At 42.1% G+C, this 24,359-nt stretch overlaps 1 protein-coding gene across 5 annotated transcripts in view; it reads left to right on the forward strand.

The window, feature by feature from the left end:
• Positions 1–22,275, forward strand: part of JAG2 (jagged canonical Notch ligand 2) — an 88,233-nt gene extending 65,958 nt beyond the window's left edge. For 4 of the 5 annotated variants that reach the window (XM_083731555.1, XM_083731554.1, XM_083731557.1 and 1 more), the window contains 14 exons: positions 326–476; positions 960–1,124; positions 2,407–2,520; positions 4,146–4,259; positions 4,853–4,966; positions 5,992–6,108; positions 8,258–8,285; positions 10,205–10,290; positions 10,996–11,109; positions 11,283–11,398; positions 12,290–12,538; positions 14,036–14,167; positions 16,857–17,013; positions 18,538–22,275. In XM_083731555.1, the coding sequence (XP_083587681.1) occupies positions 326–476; positions 960–1,124; positions 2,407–2,520; positions 4,146–4,259; positions 4,853–4,966; positions 5,992–6,108; positions 8,258–8,285; positions 10,205–10,290; positions 10,996–11,109; positions 11,283–11,398; positions 12,290–12,538; positions 14,036–14,167; positions 16,857–17,013; positions 18,538–19,013 (2,133 nt within the window). In that variant the 3' untranslated portion in view covers positions 19,014–22,275. Of the gene's footprint in view, positions 1–325; positions 477–959; positions 1,125–2,406; positions 2,521–4,145; positions 4,260–4,852; positions 4,967–5,991; positions 6,109–8,257; positions 8,286–10,204; positions 10,291–10,995; positions 11,110–11,282; positions 11,399–12,289; positions 12,539–14,035; positions 14,168–16,856; positions 17,987–18,030 lie in introns of all 5 variants that reach the window. The other variant, XR_014562263.1, reaches the window with a different exon arrangement.
• Positions 22,276–24,359: the final 2,084 nt, after the last annotated feature.

Below are 24,359 nucleotides of genomic sequence, written 5' to 3' on the forward strand. Positions count from 1 at the left end.
AGATTCTCTGAAAATGATACATGTAATCCCTATCTGTATATTGCATTTTGCATAATATAGGGGGGGGGGGAGAAAGAAGTCATTCTTAACGTAGCAATACACCCTCTCGTCTTAGCAAAAGTGACGCTCCGTAATTTATGCTTCTGGTGTAAACAAAAACTTGATTTGGACTGGAAAATGCTTTTGTTACTGGAAAGCTACATCCCTTATAATTGTGTGCAACCAATTTGTAAAGACTGAAGTAACTGCAACAATTTTAACATGCAACGTTATGTGTTGGCATACTTTAGGAATGTTAACCCATGTTGTCTTAAACTTTTTGCAGCTTGATATTGATCTCTGCAAGCCTAGCCCTTGCCAGAATGGAGCTAAATGTTATGATCTGCGAGAAGACTATTATTGTGCATGCTCTGATGACTATGATGGAAAGAACTGCTCTCACCTTAAGGATCACTGCAAAAATAATTCGTGTAAAGGTATATTTGTCCTGTAAACCTGTTTACTTGGTAGTAGCTAAGTACCTACCGTAGAAGCCATATAAAAATGGACATCTTGCAGGAAAGGTGGCTGTTGGTTAAATTGCTTTTTTTCTTAGTGTGACAAGTCTTGCAAGCTTAAAAATGTAAAAGCAAGCAATACAGTTTGATTTTAGCAGTAAAACTAAAACTCTAGGAAGGAAAATAGAACAAGGTACAAAAACTAGAATGTGCCATCCTTCCTATGGAAAATTAAATGAAAGGGGGAAAACATTGCCTTCTTTTTATGTACACTTGTAGGCCCAGCTCTCAAATCTGCTTCTGAATGAAGTTTCTTAGAGCATTCTAAATATGCCTACTAAATATTCGGAAGACTTAGTTTAATGAAATGCTGTGTGCTGCAGGTGAAAAAGCTGCATTGGAAGGTGGACTGTATGCAGGATTTGTTTTGTTTTATTTAAAAGCCATATGTCTTATTCTTAGTAATAGACAGCTGTACAATAGAGGTCTTCACAAATGCTACCCGGAAAGGCGTCCGATTAATTTCCTCCAGTGTATGTGGACCCCATGGACAATGTGTCAGTCAACCAGGAGGCAATTTTACTTGTGCCTGCGAGAAGGGCTTTACTGGAACATACTGTCATGAAAGTAAGTGGCAGCGGAAAAAAATATTTTATAAAAAACTAAGCTGGAATGTACGTTGTTGCTGTTGCTGCTGCTGTTATTTCGATTTATATGCCAATCTTTATCAAAAGATCTCAGGGCGGTGTACAGCATTAGAAACACATTTGTTTTGAAACCATTTAGAGGGAGAGCTTAGGCTCCTAATGGGATTTAAAGGATTTCATTCCTAGGTCATTGGTTCAAGATTCAAAGCTTGATCATGGCAGACCATTTCTATGAACAGGAAAAAGGCAGGTGTCATACCACAGACAAACATCATTGTAGTGCAAATATTAAATGGCAGCTACTTCCCTCCTGAATTCTTGAAGACTGATTGGATAATTAGTCAAACGCCATGGTTCACTGGGTGGTTGTTTCTATTTCTTTAAAACATGCCTGGGTACCATTTCGGCAGTTCACAGCAAAACAATCACCTGTTACATCCACACAGAAGGCATCTTGTAGTCAAACATTGGTTCTATTTGGCCACCACCCTAAAAAAGTGTATTAGTGGGTTAAACCACAGAGCCTAGGACTTGCCGATCAGAAGGTTGGCGGTTCAAATCCCCGCAACGGGGTGAGCTCCCATTGCTCAGTCCCTGCTCCTGCCAACCTAGCAGTTCGAAAGCATGTCAAAGTGCAAGTATATAAATAGGTACCGCTCTGGCGGGAAGGTAAACGGCGTTTCCGTGTGCTGCTCTGGTTCGCCAGAAGCAGCTTAGTCATGCTGGCCACATGACCTGGAAGCCGTACGCCGGCTTCCTTGTCCAATAAAGCGAGATGAGCACCGCAACCCCAGAGTCGGCCACGACTGGACCTAATGATCAGGGGTCCCTTTACCTTAGATCAGAATCTACAGGAAGATCTTGGGGAGATTTGAGGTAGACTAGCAAGGGTTTCCAGCTTTCAAATGTTTAAAAAGAGCAACTCCCCCCAAAACCAGCTGAAACAAAGTTTGGAGAGGACTGGAGATTTGTGTGGCAGAACTTGGAGGTTAGTTCTGGCATTGAATAAATTCTGGACTGAGCATGTGCGCAGAAGCATCCTTTTTCTTTAATTGTGTTCTTTGTTCCCTGATCCACAACTTTACACCTTTCTCCAGTTGAGCTCCTGGTACCTAAAAATTATTCCCATCTCTGTTCTACCAGCTGACACACCTTTTCCAGCTGGAGCAATCATGACTTTCCTCAATAGATGAACACTCTTGTGGTGGCTTGTCACACCAAATAAAATGGTTCCAGTGGTGATTGTGCATTGTCTTCCTTAGATATCAATGACTGCCTTGGAAATCCATGCAAAAATGGTGGGACCTGCATAGATGAAGTTAACGATTTCAGGTGCTTCTGCCAGACAGGCTGGGAAGGAAAACTCTGCGATATAAGTGAGTACAACGAAATGTTTAAATAGCAGGAGTAGGGATGAGGCAGAATTTTGTTTTGGTTCACATTTCAATGCAAATCTACTTAATTCGCATGTCCTAAAAATGCAAGCTGAAGTACAGCTCTCCTTCAGAATTCACACTTCTCCACATTTTACACACTGCAGTTCTGCAATCAGATAATCTGTGCAAAAATTCATAGTTTAGGGTAGGTGGATAAAATGCCTTTTACTACAAACAAGTGGTGTGTAAATTTTGTTAATTGTAAAAATCTAAAAAATATGTGGGTGAAAGTAACAAAAATGCATTAGGATTAATTGCTTGCAAAATGTGTATATCAGGGAACATTAAATATAAAAATGTGTACAGTAGGCAAAAGGCACAATAAAATTCTGATGAATGTTGACTGGAGAACTGAATTTAGGATTGGAAAAGTGAGAAACCTTGAGAAGCCAAAACTGACAACCTTGCCCATGCCTAGCCAGGAGACTGACCCTTATCTGCAGCCCAAGTTTTACTCAGAAGTTTACTGGAGCTTATTTCAGGAAAATAAGATTATAGCCGTAAACTTGTTTTTCATTTGACCAAGCATTCCAGAGTGCATGCCTAATTTAAAAACACACACACCCCTAAAGAAAGAGGAAAATGGCTCTACTTATCCAGACTATAATTCTTAAGAAGAGTTTGTCTCTGTGATCTTGTTTGATAGCTCTCAAAATAGAAAAGGTTAATTCAGAGAAAACATCTGCTAAGTGCTACAGTACAATTTGTATCTTTCTAAATATGAACTGTCCTTTATATCAGAATGATTTGACTTCTGTTAATTAAACGATATGTTATGACACCATAAACAATTCATTCTGGAGCATATAAAATAATTACCATTTGAACAGAAGCCTGGGACCTAATTTTTACTGTTCCACTTTAAACACTATAAAGTGTTGTGTCTAGATCAAACTGATCAGATTCTTTATGGATGTGAGTACATGAAGACACTGCCTTTATATCGAATCCGGTTACTATTCCATGTTGCCCAGTGTTGGCTGCTGACTGGCATTGCCTGTCTACTGTGTCGGGCAGAGTTTCCTTTTCCAGCTCTACAGCATGAGATGCTTTAACTGGAAAGGGCAGGGGTTCTGGATGTGAAGCAAACACTTGTCTTACTGAGCTGTGGTCCTCCCATAGAATTAGCAGGGTTGGGAAAAGGGGGTGATGTAAGGTGCTGAGATTTCAAACGGTGGTTTGATTCAAAAGACTTTCTGGTTTGGTGCCCAGGAGTCAAAAGAGCCTAGTCTATGGTTTAAAGTAGGATTTGCCTTCTGATTAAACTATAGTACTATATAAATACTGAGAGTCTTAATCTCAGGGTTGTGGGTTTGAGCCCCACGTTGGGCAAGTGATTGCTGGATTGCAGGGGTTTGGGCTAGATGACACTCCCGTCCAACTCTGCAGTTCCATGATTCTATTAATCTCATCTTGGCTTCGTAGGTCATTTAATACTGAAAACAGTTTCTAATTGCTCCTGCACAAGCCATGTTACTGAGATAGGCATCTCTCTTTTGGTATTCTTTTCAAAAATTAATTTCTGCCTCTTTTGCTAAAGTACTTCTTCCCTTGGAATTTTTCAGATTTCAATGACTGCTTGCCAAATCCATGTCACAATGGAGGCCGATGCATTGATTTAGAGAATGACTTCTATTGTGAATGTACAAGTGGCTGGAAAGGCAAAACATGCCATTCGAGTAAGTGTGCTTTAGATGGTATGGTTCAGCTCAAACCCAGAAGTTAAAAGAGGAAAGTATTGTAAAGTAACTTAAGTAGCTTTGAAGGGACTCTTAAAGAACTGCAGAAAGGGATTTGATGAAGAGAGTCATGTAGAAACAAGTCCAATCACTGTCTGCTTTTCCCCAAATGAAACCACTAAGTGAAAAAAAAATAAAAAATTGGCACACTATATTGAAGCTGAAGAAAGAAAGTTTGGAATCCTGTCATATCAAAATGAAAACTGCAGCTCTGCCCAATGCTTGTGGCATAATTTTATGAAATTAAAACTAATTTCAAACTGTCTTTTGGAGCAGTTACTTCCACGGATGAGTGAATCATTTCTACTCATTTAGGTTTGTTAGCTCCATGCCATCCTGGAACCCCCTGAGTTGTTCCAGTGCATAAAACAAACACCCTAAAGAATAAGCTCTAAACATTTTGGCTCGTAAGATTCCATAGTAGTGTATCTGGCTCTAACAAAACATTCGTCTCTGGTTCCTAAAGCAAACAAAAAAACAAAAAAACTTAGACATGTGATTAGCTGCTTAAATTTGTTTTCATGGCTTTTTAGGTGAGTACCAGTGTGACGCGAATACTTGCACAAATGGAGGAACGTGTTACGACGACGGGGATACTTTTCGGTGTTCTTGTCCTCCGGAATGGAAAGGAAGCACTTGCAACATTGGTAAGTGCTTAATCTGCTCAGCAATATATTCAGATTGGATGTACGTCTGCTTTGCTCAGGAAGCTAACTATAAACAGCCTGTGCTTTTCCCCCCCTTCCCCAATCTCATTAGTGATCAGGGGGAAACATGGTTAGAACATAACAGTAAACGGGAACCCTTTACTAGTCTTGCTTTTGCTTAGCGAGCTCTCCTCCGTCACAAAAATCACAGGCGGTTTTGACTATAACTGCACAGGAGAAGAAGTAGAAATGTCTTTCTTCAAGTTGGCTACTCTAGAACCATTTTGAAGCCAGAGCTGTGGGAGGAACCGTCATTTCTCTCAACAGATACAGTATGGGTAAAAACATATTTTGGCAACATCAAGCTATCGTTGACACATTTAGAATATAGTGGTACCTTGGTTTATGAACTTAATCCGTTCCTGACGTCCGTTCTTAAACCGAAGCCGTTCTTAAACTAAGGCGCGCTTTTCCTAATGAGGCCTCCCGCCGTTGGTGCCCTTCCACCATTCGGCTTCCGTTTGTAGACTGAGGTAAAGTTCGCTAACCAGAACACTACTTCCGGTTTTGCGGAGTTCGTAAACCAAGTAGTACATAAACAGGGCTGTTTGTAAACCGAGGTACCACTGTATATAAGGTTGCAGGTTCAATGCCCATAAGGGATTGCTACATATTCTTCCATTGCAGGGGGTTGGACTGAAACATAGCACACACATGCTTGCAGTCAGAAGTGTGGTTTGTTGGTGCCAAGGGGGGCAGTGCCCAGACTACAGAATTCTCCCTGAGGGAGGCTCGCCTGCCTTTTTTTTTAAATAACCTACAAAAGCTCATTTCATTTTGGCAGGCTTTTGCTGACAATTGTAGTGTTAGGTTATTGACTATTGTATCAATTACTGTTGTAACCAGCATTGGGGTCTAAAAACTAAAAGGTGGGATTAAAATACGTTTCATCAGATTGATGCAGTACTAGGGCTTTTGGCTTTCATATTTTTAATTTCCTATCTTCTTTTTTTTTAACATTAAAGCTAAAAACAGCAGCTGCCTTCCTAACCCTTGTTTAAATGGTGGAACCTGTGTTGGCAGTGGAGATTCCTTTTCTTGCATTTGTAAAGAAGGTTGGGAAGGACGTACGTGCACACAGAGTAAGTGTTTTCCTCTTTTGTGTCAAGACTGACACTTCTAATGGCTGTAGATTATTCCGATTTGGGCCCAGTTCCCGATGGCTTTACTCACAAGGATCATGGGAACATGCAAACCCACTCACCACAACAAGCTGACAATCCAGTGAGTGAGAGGCTTTTACAGATAAAGCCCTAAATGGACTGCGGTATCTCAAGGACCTCCCCCCCCCCCACCCCATGACCAACGTGGACCCTGCAATAATCATCTGAGGCCCTTCTTTGTGTACTTCCTCTATGAGAGGTCCAGAGGATGACAACATGAGAACCGGCCTTTTCTATGGTGGCTCCATGTTTGTGGAAGGCTCGCCTGGTAGCTTTGGTACATATTTTTAGGCACCAAGCGAAAGCATTTCTCTCTTACCAAGCCTTGGGCTGATTCTCTGACCTTTTAAATGTGGGGTTTTGGGGGGGAGGGGCTATTTGGTTTGTTTGTGTTTTGTTATGTATTTTGTGTTCTCACTTTGTATTTTTATGTTGTGAACTGCCCCGTGATCTTTGAATGAAGGGCAGTATACTACTGTTACTAATAATAATAGTAGTAGTAGTAGTAGTAGTAATAATAATAATAATAATAATAGCTCTTGTTCAAAATATCCAGAAAGCTCATTATTGCTTATGATTGGGAGTCCTGCATATCACCAGCTTTTGAGACTGAACTATATAAATCATGTCGGAATATTTTCCTTAGTACTACCTTGGGAGGCTTTAACTAGCATGCCAATATGCTGATTTGCTTAGGTGTGGCACAGTTTGACTTTGTGGCTCAAGTCGGAACATGCACAAAATGTTATACCTAGTCAAAAACTTCAACCCTGCATTGAAATTACATTTAATTGCCTCTGTCTTGGTTAAGTTGTTAGCCCTCACCACTGTTTATAGTGCATGGAGCTACCATTTATTTATGCCTAAAACAGCTGGCTAGGAGAGAGAGGGAGGCTGTTCTGGTAGTGGCTCCATGTGAGGGAGCAGTCTGTGGTACCTGGAAATGACTTCTTGCTGTTCTTCATTCAGCAGCTATTCTAGAGCTGTTTGAACTGTTTCCTTACGCACTTCGCAAGTTGATTAGATAGGAGAGGAAGTTTCCTCAACACACTTCAATCTGGAATCTAGCTGCGTAGTGGAAAGGTCAGTGGGAGGTGGAATCTAGTTGAAAGCAAGGAAAGGAATCCTTAATTCAAATATTGTCTTCTGTTAAGTGGTCATTACACAAATTACATGCCCAAAGTTCTAAATATGGGATCCAGGCCTGATTACTTCTACAAGGTGTGGTTTACGCACATAGCCTTATATAGTGGGAAATGACATAAAAGCTGGTACTTGCTCAGCATATCTTGAGAAATGAATTCAGAGGTCCCATCCCTCCTCTTAAAAGTACATTTGTTTTCCCTCATTATATTTTGATGGGCCTTACAATACAGTTCTCCTATATTGCTGATAGCCACATTTAAGAGTTGAAGTGGTGCCTTTACTGTCTAAAATATGTCATTTTTGAGGTTGGTAACTGCTGTTTGTGTGCGACCTATACCTGCAACAGTCATGTGACATTTCCATAGCGCTGTCATGTGATGAGAGCACATGTAATGACATTGGACACACACAACAGAAAACCATGGTTTAGTGGTACTCAGCAAGCTTCTAGGAGCCCAAGCAAAACCTTGGAGTTGCATGCTCTCCCATTTTCCTCCTGTACAGTCCATCTTCTACTTCTACATATGAGAGGAAGACTTCTGAGTTTAGTTTTACTTTTAACAAATCACTGTTTAACGTTTTTAATGTTTGAGGTTTTATTCTGTGTTTAATGTTCTGTTGAAAGCCGCCCAGAGTAGCTGGGGAAGCCCAGCCAGAGGGGCAGGGTAGAAATAAACTATTATTATTATTATTATTATTATTATTATTATTATTATTATTAGTTGTTGTTCTTCTTGTTGTTGTTGTTTATTACAGACCAGGGATTCTGTTTTAAAACTCTATAGTTTCTAAATAAGCCAATAAATTAATACGGGTGGCATGCAAGAAAACTGTGTATACATAGACCTGCTAGATCAAGGTGCAGTTTTTAACCTGTGTACATAATTCAATGCACTGATTCAGTTTAATTTTCTTTGTTCAGATATTAACGACTGCAATCCACATCCATGGTAAGTACTCATGATCATTCTTTTAGTCTCAATGGCTAACTAGCTCGGTATCCAGTCTGACCCAATCAGCAGGACTTCCCAGCAGCATATATGAATGGCTAGTTGACCCTTAAGTGTGAAGAACCACCTGCCCATCCTCTTAAAAGCTGCCTTGCAGATGTTAGGGATGAGGAGAGAATCCAGAAAGCTGTATCTCCAAAGTGGACACACCCTACCCAATTACTCTGAAACCCACCCTTGCCAGATTTCTATCCTCCTGCAGATTTGCACATGAGGTGGTCTGACAGCTGCTTGTCTGTCGTCAGCTTTCGATGTTTTTAAAAAAGGTGATTTCAACTGCCTAAGGGTGGCTAGCTAGCACACGGGGCTCCTCTCACCTCTCACTTTGAAATCAATGTAGAAAGCCCACCTGGAAGTAGTTGGTCTCGACAATATGCTGTTGGTCTCAGTTAACTTTATGTTCAATTTCCCCTGAGACTCTATAAGGGGGGTTGGATGTAAAATGCACATATAATTTCTCCTGAGAGCCAAGGTGCATCATCAGAACTTCTCTGCTCGGGCGACTTGCTACATTGATTTCAATATGTGAAGCAGTAGGAGCCTCGCACTGTCACTAGCTTACCTTAGGCTGCCAAAATTATGTTTTTAAAAACAACAGAAAATAGACAGACCCCTCGTAATCTTTTTATTAATTTGTACGTTTAAAAAATCTGTGCGCCGTTTTAGGGATTTATATGGATTTGTCCTCAAAAGCAAACCTGGAAATGAAATAGGAGAGACTTTAGTCCCATCCCATTATGAAGCAGACTGACACAGATTTTGGCCCTGTGTCCATCCATAGCTGGGGAATACTGGTCCCGTGTCCACAGAGTGTTGTCCTCATATCTCTGTCACGCTTGTCTTGGAGCGAAACAGTACAGAGCCACAACTGGCCAGTGCTCACTTCATATGTGAAGTTTTGATGTGTTTGCGTCTCCACTCTTTCCAGTCAAATATTACCAAAAGGATGCATGTTGAGGATGCAAAGGCAACACATGCTTTCCCCTTGTAACGTGCGAAGCAGCCTTCAAATTATTCAGAGAAATAATTTCTATCCCTTCCTTATAGTCCTTATCCAGTCTTTTTTAAAAGTACATTGTTTCTTCCACAATCTCAGGAAAGCTGATTGCTATCTGCTTATTGAGCAGCATTGTTCTCCAGTGCCTCTTTGTCTTTCAGTATTCCTGCCCTGTGTATAATAATTCAGACTTTGGTGTACTGTACTTTGTCTACATGTTGCAAAGCTTCCAAGTCTTGTTCCCGGCCCGTGATGGTTGTAGAGTTTCTGGAACCTGCTATAACTGCATTCAGAAGCTCTGCAGTCATAAGAACTTGGAACATGACAACCTTTTTTGATGCAGTAATCTAAATGTAATGAAACAAGTGGATTTTAAAATGTCAAGTTAGCTTTGGAATGAGTACACATTTCTAAAGCTGTGTCTTTGCTTAAAAAGCAATTGGTCTAAGTATTATTCTATATTGCTCCTTGTATTCTTTAAAGCATGTCTGTCCCATTGTCTTTCCATTTTATTAGAAAATATGGGGTTTGAATGAAAACTGATTCAATGCTATCCTTAATATGCTGCTTCTCTTAATGGGAATAGACCCCCTCCTCTGTGCCACTGATTATTTGATTAACAATGTTTAATTGGAGAAATTAAAACAATTCAGATGGTTTATTAAATGGGCGTACATTATGAATTAACTAAGCATCTTGAATCCTGCATGACTGAATAGTGAGACAATGTCTGTTGATACAAGTAAAAGAAATTTGCATTTGAACAGGCCATTATGTACACAAACCCAAAGGTTCTTATCTCTCAGCTTGTGAAACTACCCTGACAGCCTTCATTGCAATGATAGGTTTATTATTTTTACAGTTACAATGGAGGCATCTGTGTTGATGGTGTGAATTGGTTTCGTTGTGAATGTGCACCTGGGTTTGCTGGTCCAGACTGCAGAATTAGTAAGTACCTGCGCAAGGAAAGGACCGAGGAGGTCGTGCCGTTGACCTGAACTCTTTGTTGCATTGTACCCTTTGAGTTTCAATGCATTAAGCATTCATCATCTGTATCCCAAATAATGAAGCAGAAGCTAACTGAATTATTCACAGATGCTGACCCTTACTATGTAAAGAATGGTGACTGCTTTGTTTTGGGACAGAATTCCTTTCTTCATTTGACAAATGCAACTAACAGTGATTTGGCGTAAATTGTATTTAAGCAGTACACCCCAGCCCTTAGTGAAACCTTTCCTTAGACAGTATCCATAAACAAAGCATTGGTATTTTTTTTAATAGGACTTGCCCCTTGAAGTATATCTTTACATGCATTTCACATGCTAAATATATGCTGCTTGAAAGAAGTAGTAATGTTCTGATATCTTCCTCTGGTAAGAATGCATACTAAAAATGGTGTAACCTATCCTGAATCTTTTAGCGGCAATACAACTCCAGTAGAACATCTTAATTCCTGGAATGCTCAGCAGTGTTGCTAGATCATCGGGACATAAATGTTAGCTAGCACGGGGAAATGCAAACAGAATTATCTGGGGGCATTTTCAGTGCACAGCCACAGGTTACACAGGATACTGACTAGTGCTTCTACAGATGAGTCCTCTTACTTTTTAGCATTCTGTAATACTGTATAAAGCCTGTTTTCCTCCCTTTCAGATATTGATGAATGCCAGTCCTCTCCGTGTGCATACGGTTCTACGTGTATTGATGAAATAAATGGCTACAGGTGCATTTGCCCCCCTGGGCGAGCTGGAACTAGATGCCAAGAAGGTAACTTAATGCTTTAAACTGAGAGCAATAAATATCAAATGCTACTTCACAGTGTCTTGCACAGCAGCATGTGCTATAGCTTATCTGTAAGGTGAACTTGGTATTCTCTTTTGGCTTGATCCAATACTTAAAATGAAAACTATTCCCTGTTCTTTCTCTCCCCCCCCACCAAGTGATAGGATTTGGAAAGTCTTGCTGGCTTAAAGGAACATCCTTTCCCCATGGCAGCAGATGGGATCAAGAATGCAACAACTGCCACTGTCTGGATGGCCACATTGACTGCACCAAGGTAGTTACATGAAGTTAAATGCTAAATCAGTTAAATTGCCTATTCCTTCAAACTTTTCAACCCTCACCGCACTCACGTGTCAGCTTCATTAATTTACTTCTATGACATTTTCAGCACATGGTTGCATTGAGAACTGCTACTCCCCCATCCCTTTGCTCCCTCCAAGTTTCACCTGATATGTACCTGATATCATAAGCATTTAGAAATATTATAACTTAGGCTTGCTATCCGTCTTGCTTGGGAGACAGTGGAACAGGGGTCCCCAAACTAAGGCCCACAGACCGGATAAGGCCCGAGGGACTTGTTTATCCGGCCCGCGGCAACCCCCGCCACCCGCTCTTACCGGTGCTACGCTGCTCAGCTGCCCACTTCCAGGTTGGAGGAGCACCGGAAATAGCTTGTGCACATGAGCAAACATTATTTGCACATGTGCAAGCATTATTTCTGGTGCACATCTGGGTCGGAGGAGGCCCGTGCACATGCGCACAAGCTATTTCCAGTGCTCCAACCCGGAAGTGCGCCGGAAATAGCGTGTGTGCATGCGTATGGGCACGCACTCTTCAGCCCGCCGCACAATCGGCGCTGGAGACACCGGCCCGAGGCGCGGTAAGTTTGCTGACACCTGCAGTGGAATAATTCCTGTAATGATTGTATGCATAATGTAAAGGAATCAGTTTGATTTGAGTGGCATTGCTGAGCCTAGAAGTGCAAGTCTCGGTGTTTCGTATTAATCACCTGAGATAGGAGATGAGCATTACAGTCTCCAAAATCTTCTGTGGCTTGGATTAGCTAGAAGAGAAGCCTCCTTGTTTGAACTACAAGCTACTACATCCCTCACTTTCATGATTGTCCATTGTTACATGCTAAAAAAACCCCTCTGCTACATTCTAGGTGTGGTGTGGGAGAAAATCTTGTTTGTTGACTAAACATGGAGACCATGCTAGTCACCAATGCTCCAGAGGTCAAGAATGCCAAGAGAAAATGTACACCAAATGTTTCCAACCGCCTTGTGCTGACTGGGGGGAATGCAGTGAATCAGAACCTCTTCCTGTCAACATCAAGTGTCCCCCCAATTCGGGTTACTTGGACAACAGCTGTGCAAGAATCACTCTGATTTTTAACAGAGACAAAGTACCCCAGGTGAGAATTTGAAGTCTTACGAACATCTTGACAGAGTTTCTAAGCAATGCACAACGTTGAAACCTACAAGTCTTGCTTGAAAAATGTGCTGCTTTATCACTTCCAACTGCCTCGGTTTTTCAGACATCTGCCATGAAGTTCAGCTGAGTGATCCATAAGAAGGTACCTTAGACTGAGTTGGACCCATTGGCCCACCCAATGGTCTGATAACTGACTGGCCCTGGCTTTCTCAGTTTTCAGATAACAATCTTTCCCAGGGATTGAACCTAAGGACTTTCTGCGTGCAAAGCATTTGCTGTACCACTGAGCCCTTTCCCCTTTGAGCTCCACTGAGCAGAGAAGGAAAAGTGCTGCTTCTAAGCACCAGAATTACTCAGCACTAGTTAGTTCTGAGATAAAGGCTTTGCGTGGGTGCAGATTAGGGTGCAGCTGGTTTCCTCCGAGGTAAATCCATTTGAGACTCCTGTGTCTTGGTTTGAGTTAGCTTTGGATTTAAAGAAAGGTGTGAATTGTTTGTTTTAAATGCTCTAATGCGTTTCAGTGCACTGCCCCAAAGAACGAACATCAGTGATAGATTGCAGTGTAGAGCTTTCAGAACGATGCAAGGACGCAAGCCAGTTTTGTGAAGGTTAAGTACAGGTGCTGTGGACCTTGGACTTTTCCCTGTATTTGCTTTTTGAAGTGTCTTTTAAACAAGACACCAGCCTTCCAGTCTTTCAAAACTTGCCTTGCTTGTTAGGCCCTTATCTGCACTATGGAGTTTTCTGCAGGATGTTGAGGATGTTGGGTGTCCTCTGACTTGCCAGTGGCATCTTCAGTGGGCTACCATTCCTCCTGCTCCTAGTGAAAAGGAAATGCAGCAATCCCAAAGAGCGAGCACAACTTTAGGAAAGCTTTGGATGCCAGTCCATAGAAATTATTTATTATTGTCCTTTATACTTCCCCATCCATCACTGTCATCAGTCAGTGCAGCAGTTTGGAGTTGAGGTTACTTTATAAGTAACCAAAAGACCATTTCACATTGGATTGACCTGTAAAGTAAGCCAGTGTTATGCTTTACCTTTTCTATCTATGAATTCAGAAGGCAAACACATTTGTAGTGTCAGATTGTTTCCTCCCAGCCTTGAGAATGAATTCTGTGGGGGAGGGAGGTCATCTTGGGAGGTGAACCCCCCCATTCCTTTTGTTCAGGTCTTCATTAATACCGCCTGTGATTTAAGGCGAACTTTAGTTCCCCTCCTATCTTCTCAGAATGCTCCAAGAGAATACAAAATGGTCCAATGAGAATGCTGAACATTGGAGCAGTGCTTCTAATGTTTTAAGTCCCTTGTTTGTGTGCCTGTACATCAAATGACACTGGGAGATTTGGAGCGAGCCTTTCTTCTACTTTACTGTTACATCAATTTATCATTTGTAAATTGTTCTGAAATTAGTGTGTACTTTAATTTTTATACTCCGATTTTCTAGAAGAGTTGGTCTTTATTTTTTTCCTCACAGGGCACTACTGTTGAAAATATTTGCTCAGAAATCAGATATTTACCAGCCACTAGGTCCGTTTCTAGTGAGAGAATGCTACTGGTGTTGTGTGATCTATCGTACTCCATAGAAAACGCCGTGGAAGTTGCTATTGTAAGTATTAAACTTATTTCTAAGTGGGAAAAATGTGTTGTCTGTAGTAGCCTTGATGAAAGCAGGTGTCAGAAAGACTCAAGACCCTGCGCTAGTTACCATGAGCTTAATCAGGAAACCAGTTGAAGACTTACTTATTAAAATATTTCTGTACCACCATATCATAAAATATATCAAGGCAGTATACACTGAAACAAAACATCATTACAAGGTTTCATTGCTTAAAAAAAATAAAATACCAATAGTCAATTCAGGTGACAACTATTCAAAAGCTAAACAGATGTTGAGATGCATTGTTGAAATGCGGCCAAATCTATCAAAGAAACTGGCATAATGACAAGAGCAGAAGGGTTGGATGTGTGAGTGCATGAGGCAGAGGGAGAATAGGGTTGAGACCTTCCTTGGGTGAGAGACAGAGGAGCAGAAGGCCTTCAGTTCACAGTTAATGCAATTATGGAAGAGGGCAATGGATGTCTTGGGTAGGTAGAAGCCAGGGAAAGACTGGGTTTAACCCAGTAGCCACTATACAAAAAAATTAAAGCATTCCACTAAGCGATCTTTTGCTGCTACCCTGTACAGAGCCAGCTTCAAAACTCCATTGTAACATTCCTGGTTACACTAAGACAACTGCTTGAGCAAAACAAAAAAGCATCAGAGAATGAAGAGAAGTACTTGAGATTTGTCTTCAGCCCAAGAGCTCATCCATACTTTTAACCCATATCTTGATCAGATTGTGTACCAATCAGTTCCCCGGGTACAAGAGCTTTTCTCATCATAGCTGTGCCTTGCAAAAATCCCATCTGACCTGCTGAACTGAAGCTTGCTTAAAGCAAAATCTCTTCCAATTTTACACACATATGATACAATCTGATTCAGCAGGTACAACCTGATTTTTGCAAGGCAAAACAAGGAAAGCTCTCAGACCTTTGGGAGGGGGTTAATTGGTTACACAATATGGGTCAAGCAAAAGTGTGGGTGACTCCTAGCACTCTGCTGCTTTTCTTAACTGCCATCAAATTGTTTTATGAATTGTTTTACTGATTGTAACATTTAAGTTACTGTGTATGCCTCTTTTGGTAGTGGAACAATGGGATACATGTTTTGTGTGTTGTTAGTGGTGGTTATTTGTACCTCGTGCATCTGACTTAGCGACTCCAGGCTGCTTCCAACAAATATACAAACATAATAAAATATATATAATGCTGGAGTCAAGCGTGAATTGAGAGGAAGGCTGCTACCTTTTCTTTATTTAGAAGGAAAACATTGCAAGTAATGTAACAAATCCTGGCCCATTGTTTTCCGTGTGGCAAAGCAGTTACGATTACAAACACAGCTCTATGTCCTTGCTGTTCCTCTGAAAGTGGAAAGTGACTTAGGACCAAAGACTGCTGTTGATGGAGGAGATCCTATTTTTTTTTTTGTGTGTGTGTGTGTGTGTGTGTGTGTGTGTGTGTGTGTATGCACGGACACACACAAGAGAGAAAGACACTTAAAATCAGGTGTGGAAGTCTCCAGGTTTTTTTATTGCGGCAGTGGTGCCAGGGAAGAAGGCATTTAACCCTTCCTGTAAAGAATTAGCCATAGGGTGAGGAAACTGTGTGAGCCTCTGTTTCTTCCCCCACCCCTGCTTTTGTGGGATTAATAGTAGCTTGTGGGGAGTTTGCACAAGGGAATATCTTCAGTTACTCCCTTCCCCCAGTAAAACTGCTCTGACACACATATACACCACAGCTGTTTTCAACAAACAAAAACCAGATGGGCTAGCCAAGCACGCATCTCTCGTGCCGCATCTGTTTCAGGATTTGATGAGTAGTTGGTAGGCTCATTGGGAAAGCTACATAGTTGGCTCTCTCAATACATGGAGCTGGTCAGAAAATAACAGATCCTGCTTGTCTCTATCAGCCCTTAGTGCCTTCATAGGTTGGAGAAGGGAAGAGCAACGATTATAGGATATACACGTGAGCAAGCTAGAGGTTGCCCTCCTAAGCTTGGTTTCTTTCTACTTGCAACATGAATTGCCTAGGAAATAAACAGTTACCTACAATTGTGCAGTTCAGAGTTTGGTTGTAGACTTCCCCTGCTGCACTGCTTCTGTTTAAAAATTGGTTAGTGAAGTCACCATGAAATTGCCTCTGATGCCTCTGGCAGAAAGGTAAGGTGAGTTCAGCTTGGAAGAGGGGAATGAACTTGGATTCCCTAAGGGCGGAAGGCTGTTAGCTGTCACCTTCCTTGTTATTAGGGCAAGGGAAAGAGGTCCTCGCGCCAGAAGGTGTAGTATTGGCCAGATATTCTTAGCTGCTCTGCTACATCTGCAACTAAAGAATACTCTGTGCTATGATGCAAACTGGAAAGCTTACGGTTATATATATCAGATCATATCATTAGTGTAGATGCCTAGTTGGATACCTTAAAAGCCTCCAAACGATGACTAAGTTTAGCTCAGAGGTGTAAGTAACACGGAAGTTTGTCATGTGTAACTTACCCATACTGCTCTTAATGGGCAGGGTGCACAATGCTAGCATAATATTTCTATACTGGCGTCAAACCAGCACTCATCCTTTAGCAGCAAACTGGGATTCTCAGGTTCTCAGACTTGAGCCTGGTCCCCTAAATATAAGGTAACATGACTATTTTTTAAAAAATACTTCATTGTAAACTTAAGTTTCCTGTCTGTCCTCTCTGTTCCCAGTCTTTCATCTCGCATCAAGAGGAGACCGATAACAGCCTTATTCAGAATGCAGCCAACACTATAGTAAACACCATTACAAAGCGACAAAACAGTACAGTTATGCTGGCAGTAACTGAAGTCAAAATAGAGACCATAGTGGTTGGGAATTCTTCATCAGGTGAGTTGTGTGTGCCTTAAGTGTTGGGTTATTTGATGGCATAACTCAAAAGTTAAGCTGTGCATTGCATCCCATTCCACGAGGCTTTTGTGAGACGGTTTTTGTTCTGTTTTTACACAATGCAGCTGCTGAGGTTGCAACTTTGAAATGGAAGGAACCTCTTGCATAGTCCCCCCTCCCCCCCCCCGCACGCTAAAAATAGTTTCCTGGAGGCTATTTTTACCTCCACTAGGGAAAAGATACCTGTGTCTTTTCCCTATTGGGGTAAAATTAGCTGAGGTGGGAGATTATCAGCAGGAAAATGGTGCAGGGTTTAAGAAGCACCACTCTCCCCCACTCCAGCTGGTTTTCTACCTCAAATTGAGGGGCTGCATTGTGTAAGGGGTGTGGGCAAGGAAGACCAATAAAGAATCATAATGCATAACATTATGCTTCGCTTTTATTCATGCAGTGAGCAGTGTTAGATGCAATTTCAGCCCGCTCCCCCTTTCTGGAACAAGGGCCGTGTGATTCAGAAGAGGGCCTGCATAACTCTGCAAGATTATTCTCGCTAGCTGTGCCAAATGTGGCTGACTAGTACAGAGGTTCCTTGGAAGTCGAACGGAATCCATTCTGGAAGTCCATTCGATTTTCAAAACGCTTGGAAACTAAAGCGCAGCTTCTGATTGGCTGCAGGAAGCCCCCTCAGACGTTCGGCTTCCAAAAATAGTTCGCAAACTGGAACAGTCACTTCTGGGTTTGCAGCGTTCGGGATCCAGCTTAGTTTGAGAACTAAGCTGTTTGAAAACCAAGGTACAACTGTATTTGAAATACTAACAAATTTGATACCTACCATATTTGGCCTTTCCTCTCTCCCCCCCCCTTTAAAAAAAAAAGTGTTGAAGTCTAGGCTGGCTATTGAGGGGTTGTTGTTTTTACGTCCATGTCACTTCTATTTCCTACTGGCTAGCAGATACCATTGCTTGGGCATATTGTGTTCATAAAGGTTAGATTTTTTGTTTTAGTAAACTGATTCAGGCGCTTTACGTGGAAGAAAGTTCCAAATGGGACAGCTGTAGGCACAAGGGGTTTGCGTTGTTGCTTTCTGCTTTCCACACAATGCTCTTGGAGGACCAAAATGGGCAAAACTTGAAGAAAAAACCAAAAAACCTCCGGGATCGTCCACACTCCTATTCGTCCTGTGCTTCGAAAGCATGGGTCCAGATCCGAGCAGTTTCCCCTTTGGCCTGCTTCTTTCTCAGGGAAAACCTGCTCTGAATCGGAGCAAACAGCCAATCCAGAGAAAAACCCAAATTGCCATTTTTTTGCTCCAATTGAGCGCTAAAGAGAGGTTTCCCCGGGGAGAAAGCAGCAGGACAAGAGGAAGTGTGGAATGAGACTTCAGTTGAACAACAGCTAGATTGTTAATGTCCCCTTGGAGCAGGTATTTATCACGCCTCTTGGAGACTTCATTTACACATGCTTTCAATTCTGTCTTGCTTAGCAGTTGCTCACTAAGCTGTGTGTTTGGCTTGTGTTTTCTAGATTACCTGGTTCCAGTCCTTTGTGTAGTTTTTAGCATTGTGTGGTTAACCTGTATAATTATCTGTGTGTGGTGGACGCGAAAGAGAAGAAAAGAGAGAGAGAGAAATCGCCCATCCATAGAAGAGGCTGCAAATAACCAATGGGCGCCTCTAAATCCCATATGGAATCCTATTGAGAGACCTTGCAACCGCAAAGGCATTCATTATGAACCCAAAAATTTTATAGCTCCTCAAAAAAGAACTTACGACGGCGTAGAGGAGTACACAGAGTATGAGGAGGAGGAGGAGGAGGAAGAAGAGAGAGAGGTCATGGAAATGGACAAATTCCTCTCTCACAAACACTCTAAGCCTTTCTCAGCAAAGGCAATGGACTCCTTAGAGAATAGTCCTATTAAGAAATCTCTTCAGACAACCAAAATGGACAACAGATCTGTAAAAAATGTGAACACAGCAAACCTTGAAGGCGGAAGAGACTAAATCTTTGTTCGGACCATATCCGCGCTGTCAACGTTGAACAGAGTTGGAGAAATTGGCGTCTCCGCTTTGCACCAAGGACTTAATTGTCTGGAGTCAAATGTTCATAGTTACTTTATTTTGAATAAAAAAAAGTTAAAATGATAAAAACTTAATTTTGTTTCTTTTAGCCTTGTATAAATTATTCAATGACTGTCAGATGATAGAGTAATCTTTGATAGTTGCTATTTTTGTAAACTTTACGTGGAGAACACTTGCTGTGTTGGCAGAGGAGGGAAGTTTGTATTTTCGATTTCATAAAAGTTTATCACCCAAGACTCTACACTGTTTACAGAACGTGTTTCTTTTTACCTGTTGTAACAGTAGCTTAAAAACCTCCTGGTTGAGGAAGTTACTGGACTTAAGGGGTAAAAAAAACCTCACATGAATTGTTCTTTTGAATCCATACTTAGAAACCACTCCCTGCGCTTAAGTTCTGCAAGTTTCCCCCCACCCCCCAAAAAATGCCTTATTTTTTTGGAACAAAAAAATCCTATAGAGATCTTTCAAACTGTGGTTGGAAAAAGTGGCCTTTTTAATTTGACTATGTAAATTTGTTTTAATTACCTTAGGATTGCAGTATTGAAGCACGCGTCAAGTGCCTTGAAATTTCAACTTTCTTTTTCTATAGCAACTGTCAAAGACTGCCATGCCCATCTTAGTTTACCATAAGAGGATACCATATTTGGTATTCTCAAGACTGACAACAGTTTATTTTCAGATTACGAGAGTGTGTTTTTGTAAATATGTACATATTTAAATGAATCATTTCTGTATATTTGAGTTAATAACTTAAAATATTTTTGGTCTTTTTTTTAAACGTCATTCCTTTTTAATTTATGTCACAGAAAGGGAAGTTTTATGGCAGTTTCTAAAAAAAATGAAAAAAGAATACAAATAAAACTTATTTTGGTATTATGTCCATATTAGGAAGTGATGTTAATGCAATCAATGTTGGGAATCTGTTGATCACCTTTTTTTTGTACTTTTCCAATGTATCACCATCATTTCACATGTAAATAGATCCAGACTGTTTCCTCCCATCTCAAGAACGCAGAGTAAGTATACTGTACAGTATAAAAACAGGGCAATATTTTTCTTTCTTTCGTGAATGTCTTACATGTGGTATTGCTTTTTTGCATTTTTTTTTTTAAATACAGGCCTAATGAAGGGAACAATATTTTTTTTTTCTCATTTCTTGTTTCTGTTTTGCTTATTCACCTCTGTGGAACAAGGCTGGCAAACTTAGATTGGAGCCAGGCATTTTGGCAGATCCCACCGCTGACACCAAAACAGCAGTCCTGGCACCTCTTTTGTCTCCCTCTTTCCTTTGATAGCAACTAGCGATTCGGAATGTTTTGACATGACAATGCCCCCACCGCGCTGAGTTTCCCTGCCTCTGCTCCACTTCATTGGCTGCTACTAGTGGGGGTTGGGAAACTTGTAGCACATCGTGCCACACCTTTTGTGTCTTAGATGTCCGGGGGACTGCTCTTCTTGACCCCATGATGCCCAGGCTTCCACTAACATGGACTCCTGGCTTGGTTATTGTTAAAGGCTTTGTTCCAGAATTCACTGCAGCGCCCGAGCATAGATCAGGTTGCATGATTCAGAAGTCACTGCAGAGCAGGGGCAGAGGAAGGGGGGTGCGGTAGGTGTGGGCCGCCCCAGGTATCACCACTGAGGGAGGGGTGACAAAAAGCCACGCGTCTCTCTTTTTTTTAAATATAATTTTTATAAAGTTTTCCATATTTTATTACATTTCAGTATCAAAAAATAACTTACGACGTTGCTTAAATAAAGCACCGACCTCCTTTCTCCCCTCTAACAGACTTCCATATCTCATTACCAATTTCTCCACATTCCTAAATTCACTTTTTTACGTTAAATCAATCTTTTAACAATCACCTACTTATAAGTAAATCAGCTCCTTAATTTCCCATTACCAAACATTTCAACTTAAACCTACAAACGTATTCAACTGTTTGCAATTTTCTTTCATATAGAGTATAAATTTGGCCCAGTCCTTTTGGAACAAATCATCACAGCGATTCCGAATCTTCCCTGTCAGCTTCGCCAGCTCCACGTATTTGACCATCTTTACTTGCCAATCTTCCAATGTGGGGAGTTCTTGTTGCTTCCATTTCTGGGCCAGGAGCCACGTGTCTCTCTTGGGAGAGACACAGTGGCTTGGACGCCCGCAGGCTCCACATTCCCCAAATGGTCCTCCCGCTGCCTCCCCCCAGCTGTACGGCGGCTGAGTGGGAGGAGGCAGGCAGACCCCGGCAGCTCCATGTTGCCCCCTGCCCCCGGTGCCTGAGCAGCTTCCCCTGCCGCTGCTGCAGAGCTCTAAGCTGTGTGGCTAGGTGTAAGCGAATAGGCCCCAACACTTGAACCACACCCTTTTGGAGACTGGGCCAGTCATCCACGCGGTTGTTTTCACAAGCCTTGGGTCTGGACAAGCAAGTGGGGACTCCCGCAAGAAGGCCGAGTCTGCTGCTGCAGATGTTGCCGTGTCCTCGGTGACACAGCTGGCGTGGCCAGCTCTCTGTGCCTTCTCGTCTCAGCTCTCGCAGGCAATGCTGCCCTGACAGGAGACAGCAGCGGCAGGCAAGTCAGACTTTTCCCTGTGACCGCCAGGGTTATCTGCTGTCACCAAGGCAAGGCCTCCTCTCTCCTAGCCTGCTCTTCTCCCCAACTCCTAGACCAGCGTCTCCCTGGGAACCCCCGTTCTGCCCTCTCATTCCATTCCTCCTCTTCCTCCTGGCCAGTCCTGCCAAGATGTCTCCAACGGGGGTCATGGCAGAACATCTGTCAAAATGCCTGTTTCCGTCTCAGAAGGTGGAATGCCTTGCAAGAAATGGTTATTCATAACGGAAGGCTTGTGCATTATTTGTGGGGTGGTTGTTAATGATTTTTTTTTAAAAAAAAGAAAAGAAAAAAAAGCTTTATTATTAAAGAAATGAGCTATATCTTTATTTTAATTACTGGGAAAACTTAACCCTACGTTACTTAGCTATCCTATAATTGCAAAGAAAATTGTTGTTTCTCTCTCAACGTTTTGGCCACTCAATGTAACCCTGAATGTTTTTTTTTGAATCCACTTTTATTTTATACAGTACATGAATGCGGGAATTTGCAGGAACTTCTGTGCAGTACATTTTGTTTGACATGTTCTTCGATAGCTTTCGGAAGAAAACTATTTATTAAAGCATTTTATAACAAATGTTGCCAGTTGACACTTTTGTTCCCCCTTACTTGGCTCTTTAAATGTTCAAAATGGTTTTGGGACTATCATCCTATGAGATCTCCCTTCTCATTGGTTATTACTCTACCCCCCCCCCCCAAAAAAATGCAACTTTGAATGGGAACCATTAAAAAAACACATTTCTTGCCCTTGTATAGCAGTGCCACTGCCTTCCAAAACCTAGTAAGATGGTTTCACTGGTGTAACATTTCAAACTGCTTCTCCAATGCTTCCTGCTTTCCTAGTTCCTTGGACCCTGTGGTCGTTCAGAACTGGAAGACAAGATGTCAAGCTGGCCATGCTAATAGCAACTCAATTCAAATGCTGAGTCCCAAAAAGACATGAATGCACAAGTGCTTGTAACTGCAAATCACTTGGGGGGGGGACTGTTCTTTACTTAATCCACCCAAAGTGTGTCAACAGTAGATTCTGAAGGGGGGGAATCTGCACCTCCTAATCTGATCATGCAGAACTTTGGGCTGGCACTGCTGCTGCTGCTGCTATTATTATTATTTTTATTATTTATTATTTATTATTGCAACCTCTTTCACTCACCAAACGCCTCTGATGTTCCAGCACCAATTTATGCAGCCTGTAGTTCTTTTGGCCATTTGCCGTTTTCTGTGTGTGTTTGTCTTCTTTCCCCAACCAGGATAATTAACCCTCGGGAGATCAAATAATACTTGAGTGAGACTCCTGCTGCAGAATGAATCTGAGGGAGCTGGCCTGCTCTTACAAGAGGATTCTTGGGGTGTTGTGAACCTCTTGGATTTCCATGTCTTCCCCCATCCCACCCCCCACCTTCAGTGGGTCTCTAGCTTCTGTGCTGTGGGCCTGGAGATCCGTTTCCTAATAGAGGAATCCTGTGAACACTCTTCAAAAGCCAGCAGGGTCCAACCCTTTGCAGAATCTTTGGACTGGGCTTTTAGGGTTGTATTCTGGATACAAAATGGATTTTTTCTGTTGCAGCTTGCAAGCAGCCACTTCCTTCTCTCTCTCTCTCTCTCTCTCTCTTGGCATTTTGCAGGCAAGTCCTGGCAAGATTTGAGTTTAAGGTGGAATCTGGGCCAGGAACAGTAGAGTGCAAAGGCATGCAAGTAGGCCAGAAAGAAGAGAAGCATAGGAGGCAACAGGCAAGTAATGGCAAAGGTCCTACGTAGACATTGTTAGTTAAGCACACACACAGAGAGAGGATAATCTCTGGCTTCTGCCCCTTCTGCTTTAGGATGTAACTTCCCAGGCCATTGCTGCAGACCATACATGATTATTTGGACCTGTCTGCTGTGTACAGATGCCAAAGGTACAATTTCTTTGCCTTAAGGGAGGAATGACTTGTATGTTGAAATTAGCAGTTGGTCGCCAAACATGGAGACATCTGCCAAACATGGAGACGTCTTCCAGATGTTGAACTACAGGTCACATCATTCATGACTGCTTTCCATGCTTGCTGGGGCTGCGAGAGGTTAGAGAGACCCCAGATATCTAGAATACCACAAGTTCCCTACCCCGGGTACAATGACGTGCTCTTCAAAGATGCTGCCTTCTCAGTGGTTTACTTGGGATCTATCAAGGAGTGGTAGTTGGAGAAGGATCTTCTCCTAGAATGCGGGTGACCGTATTAATCCCTGGTGTGCATCATTTTTTTAGCTGAGCCAGGGAGAGGTTGATGGGGTGGCAGGTCAGTTGGCAAAAGAGCACATTACTTCAGTGTCGCGTATAAGAAGAGGGTGCTTCAGATAAGTCCTGCACTAGAGCAGTGGTATGGTGTAAAGCAGGGTCTCCAGCTGTTTTTGGACTACAACGCCCATCATGCCTAGCTAGCAGGACCAGTGGTCAGGGATGATGGGAATTGTAGTCCAAAAACAGCTGGGGACCCAAGTTTGGGAAGGTAGCTATACCACCTTAAGTGCCTCTGATTCAGCCCCCTTGGCCTGTTTGGGCATCTGGCAGAGTTGGAGAAGGTTTGGAAAAGGGCAAACGAAGTGATCCAGAGGATGGAGAGAGACCCACCTATGAAGGAAGGTTGCAGCGTTTGGGACTTCATGGTTTATAGAAAATGTGAG

This window comes from Podarcis gaigeae (assembly GCF_964106915.1).
Source record: "Podarcis gaigeae genome assembly, chromosome: 1".
Classification (NCBI taxonomy): Eukaryota; Metazoa; Chordata; class Lepidosauria; order Squamata; family Lacertidae; genus Podarcis; species Podarcis gaigeae.